The sequence below is a fragment of the Trypanosoma conorhini genome, assembly GCF_003719485.1.
Source record: "Trypanosoma conorhini strain 025E chromosome Unknown Tco_14.4_contig_00914, whole genome shotgun sequence".
NCBI lineage: Eukaryota > Euglenozoa > Kinetoplastea > Trypanosomatida > Trypanosomatidae > Trypanosoma > Trypanosoma conorhini.
In genome coordinates this window covers 1-3,295 of record NW_021704999.1, presented here as the reverse complement: position 1 = coordinate 3,295, position 3,295 = coordinate 1, and the positions used below count along the sequence as shown (strand labels likewise).

Genomic DNA, 3,295 nt, shown 5'->3' with positions numbered 1-3,295 from the left:
AGGACTTTTTTTTTGTTTTCGTTGCTCAATCAATTGTTCTTTTTTCTTCTTTTGCTCTGGCGTGTAGACCCGTCCTTCGGGGCCGGGCTTGCATGCACCCTTTTTTCTTTTCGTCACCCTACTGCTTACGCTTCACTGCCGGACTTCGGCGTAGTGTTGCTGCCGCTGCGCCCCTCGCGCCCCCACACAAACACACGAGCGACGGCACTCTGCCGCCGTGGCGCACCGGTGAAAAGGGGGCGGGGCGCGAGGACGGCAGCGGCAGCAACACTACGCCGAAGTCCGGCAGTGAAGCGTGAGTGATGCGCGTGGATACGAGAAGGAACTCCTTTAAAGAAAACATTTTTTTTTTAATGGGAAAACATCATGAAGGACGATTTTTTTTTTTTCACTGGGGCTATTTTGGGGGAGTTAATCATAATCGAGGACGTTTTTTTTTTTTACTTTTTGGCATATCAACTGGGGTTTGCCGCTGCGTGAGCCGCTGCGCCATCTCGGGCCTCACAACTCCTCTTTTCCTCCTGCATCGCTGCCGTGTGTTTGTGTGGAGTCCAAAATGTTTTGCAGTTGCCTTGCGTTGCGTGTCCGTAGGTAGACGCAGCCCCACACACACGATACAGACATGCCTATTGCCGTGCACGTGGGTGGCGGTTTTGTAGTCTGTGCCGGCAGTTGCTCCCTGTGCGGTTGCGTCGCTTAGCCGCACACACGCACGGATGTGTGGGGTTGCGAATGCCGGGTGTAGTGCGAGAGAGGAGAGGAAGTGGAGCAGCGTCGCAGTTGTCGTGTGCCTTGCACTTCACACGCATACACACCCGCTTCTGCGGCGAGGAGTAAACGTCGTCGTGGGGGCGTGGCGTGGCCGCACGATGCTGCGGTCGGGGGTTCATTTGGCTGCGCCGGCAGGGGGGCGGTGAGAGGAGTGGCGAGGCCGCGGTGCAGTGCGGCTGCCCTGCCCTCGGCGGTGAGTGAGTGGGTGGCTATTTTTTTGCCTCTCATCCTCTTTTTGGCTGGCGGTGAGTGTTTAGCCGCAGCTGAAGCCAACAACTGCCGCCAACACGAAGGAGGGAAATCAGGGCAACAATGCCTGAAACGCGAACGAGGGAGCGTGCTTGTACGAAGAGGGGAACTCCCACCACTAATGTGCCGCGCCGGGGACGGCGGCGGGCGAGGGCGAGCCCGGATGGCGACTCGGAGCAGCAACACGCGGCGCAACGCCGAAGGGTGGAGGACGTGCTGATGGCGGGAGTAGGTCCATTCGGTGAAGTGAAGCTTAACGACTTCCTACGGGAGTACGTTCGCAGCGACAAAGTCGTGGATGAAGTCGGCAATGTTCCGATGGGTGGATTTTGTTTGTGATTTCTACCGCTACGTCAAAGACTTGAGTCTTACCTTGGGCATTGTCGGTGTACCACAGAATCGGCGATTTGTTGACGCACGCGAGCTTGCGGAGGGCGAGGTGGTGACTCTCCACGACTGGAGGGAACGCGCGATTCGGTCCGGAACTCGTGTTGGATTGAGAAGACTCAGAGCAGCCCTTGCGGAGGCGGAGGAAGAAAAGGGGGGGAAAAAAAAAGGAAGGCAACGCAAGGGCAAAGCAGAAGGAGGTATTTCCCAGGCGACCGCGCTACCGGAGGGATTTCTACGAGTCGGTGCTCAACGCGAGGTGGAGCCACGTCTTGGGGGCTCCCGAGGGCGAAGAGGGGCATGAGAAAAAGGCGATGCGAATGGTGGTGAAGGAGGGCCAACCACCAACAGTGTCGTGGCAGGGCACGTCTCGATGCTTGCCTTTCCAAAAGAATAGCGACGCATACCAATCCTCTCCACTGCGCCTCAGGCTGATGACACTCACCTCCGAAAAGGGGGGGGGCGCACTCGCTGCAGGAGGAGGCCGCTCCTGTTGACTGCTACATAAACTGTGAGGTGGAGCGGGTGTGGCAAGTTGCCAGCAGCAGGATGGACCAGTGGCACTGCAACCTTCTGAACGAGTCTTCGCGCCCTAGGCCCTTCTTAGTGCTTGGGGCAGGCGGGTCGGGGAGGTGGATGAACGTTGGCTTCTACATCCTCTACCAGCTGCTGCATTGGCGGGCCGAGAAACCCGGTTTGGTTGTCTACTGCCTTGGGAGAGAGTTGGCGTGCGTGTTTGGCAAGGAAGAGAAAAAAGTGACAGAGCACGAGGGCGAGTTCAAAATCAGAAGGCGTCTGAGGGAACCGTCTTGTTATTGGGGGATAGGATTTGTGATCTACGACGCGTCGGAGGAAGGAGAGCCGCAGCGGAGGTAATATTTGAGCCTCATGGCTGGAGCTTGCTTGTCCTGGCAACCACAAACGAAGACAACTTCGGAGCATGGGAGGATACAGTGCGTGCAAGTTGCATCATCATGAAATATCCGGACGAGAACGACGTGAGGGCGGCGTGCGCCTGGAGAGCGCGCGGCCGTTCCGCGCTTGCGCAGGCGGCGTAGTGGGAGACGGTCAAAGCCCGCATGGGTTCCGTCGGGCCGCGGCCACGTGACATCCTCAGCGAGGCCGAGTTCAGTGGGCGCACTGCGGGCGGCTGGCGCCTCGCTTGCCGAAGGCGACTGCGCCCGGGAGGGCGGGGGATTGTGGCGGGCGGAGAGCCCGTTCCGGTGGCCGGTGACAGTTGTGCGGGGGAGCGGCGCCTGCGGTTTGGGAGGCCATCCGCCCCGCACCGGCGTGTGACTCCCTCGGGCAAAAAGTGTTGGGCCGTTTGGTGGCGGTCGTGGTCCCTGCGGCCGCCCCCTCGCCGTTGCCGCGTGCCTCTAGTTTTGCCTAAAGATACTGAAACCGAGTGCCCCGGACCCACACACACGCAAGGGAGGAGGGCCTTTCGCGGGCGCGGCGTAGAAAAGAGAGGGAGGCTCGCGGGGCTGCGGCCTGCCAACGGGACGGCAGGCACGGCGTCGCGTCCCGAGCAAAGGGCTTAGAGATGTGGGCGCCGCAGGGGCTTTCAGGCTGAGAGGGCGGATGGACGCAACTTGCGGGGAGTTGCGCGGGAGCGGCGGTCAGGAGCTTTGCGCTGTTGGGCGCCTTTTGATTTAAATTATTGTTTTTTGAAAACACTCGGGAAGAAATTTGGTTGGGCCGCGGTTTGCGGCGGCGGGTGCGCATCACATTACCGCCAGCACAGCGGAGCAGCGGCCCGGTGAGTAAATGAGTAGGTACATTTTAAACTGTTGGGAAAAGTACTGCCGGTGAGTGTTCGTGGGGGATATTATTTGCGTGCGGCGTGCGGGGAGAACACGCCAAGACACACGCACGCGGCGGGGTGTGG

At 59.6% G+C, this 3,295-nt stretch overlaps 3 protein-coding genes across 3 annotated transcripts; all 3 read left to right on the top strand.

The window, feature by feature from the left end:
• Positions 1 to 1,318: 1,318 nt before the first annotated feature.
• Tco025E_08919 (uncharacterized protein) lies at positions 1,319 to 1,711 on the top strand (the record flags this gene model as incomplete). Its single annotated transcript, XM_029375750.1, has 1 exon — positions 1,319 to 1,711. The coding sequence occupies one exon, from the start codon at positions 1,319 to 1,321 to the stop codon at positions 1,709 to 1,711; it is 393 nt and encodes a 130-aa protein (XP_029224159.1).
• Positions 1,712 to 1,956: 245 nt separating this feature from the next.
• Tco025E_08918 (uncharacterized protein) lies at positions 1,957 to 2,283 on the top strand (the record flags this gene model as incomplete). Its single annotated transcript, XM_029375749.1, has 1 exon — positions 1,957 to 2,283. One exon carries the CDS (start codon positions 1,957 to 1,959, stop codon positions 2,281 to 2,283), a length of 327 nt encoding a protein of 108 aa, XP_029224158.1.
• Positions 2,284 to 2,486: 203 nt separating this feature from the next.
• Tco025E_08917 (uncharacterized protein) lies at positions 2,487 to 2,948 on the top strand (the record flags this gene model as incomplete). Its single annotated transcript, XM_029375748.1, has 1 exon — positions 2,487 to 2,948. The coding sequence occupies one exon, from the start codon at positions 2,487 to 2,489 to the stop codon at positions 2,946 to 2,948; it is 462 nt and encodes a 153-aa protein (XP_029224157.1).
• Between the last annotated feature and the right edge of the window lie 347 nt (positions 2,949 to 3,295).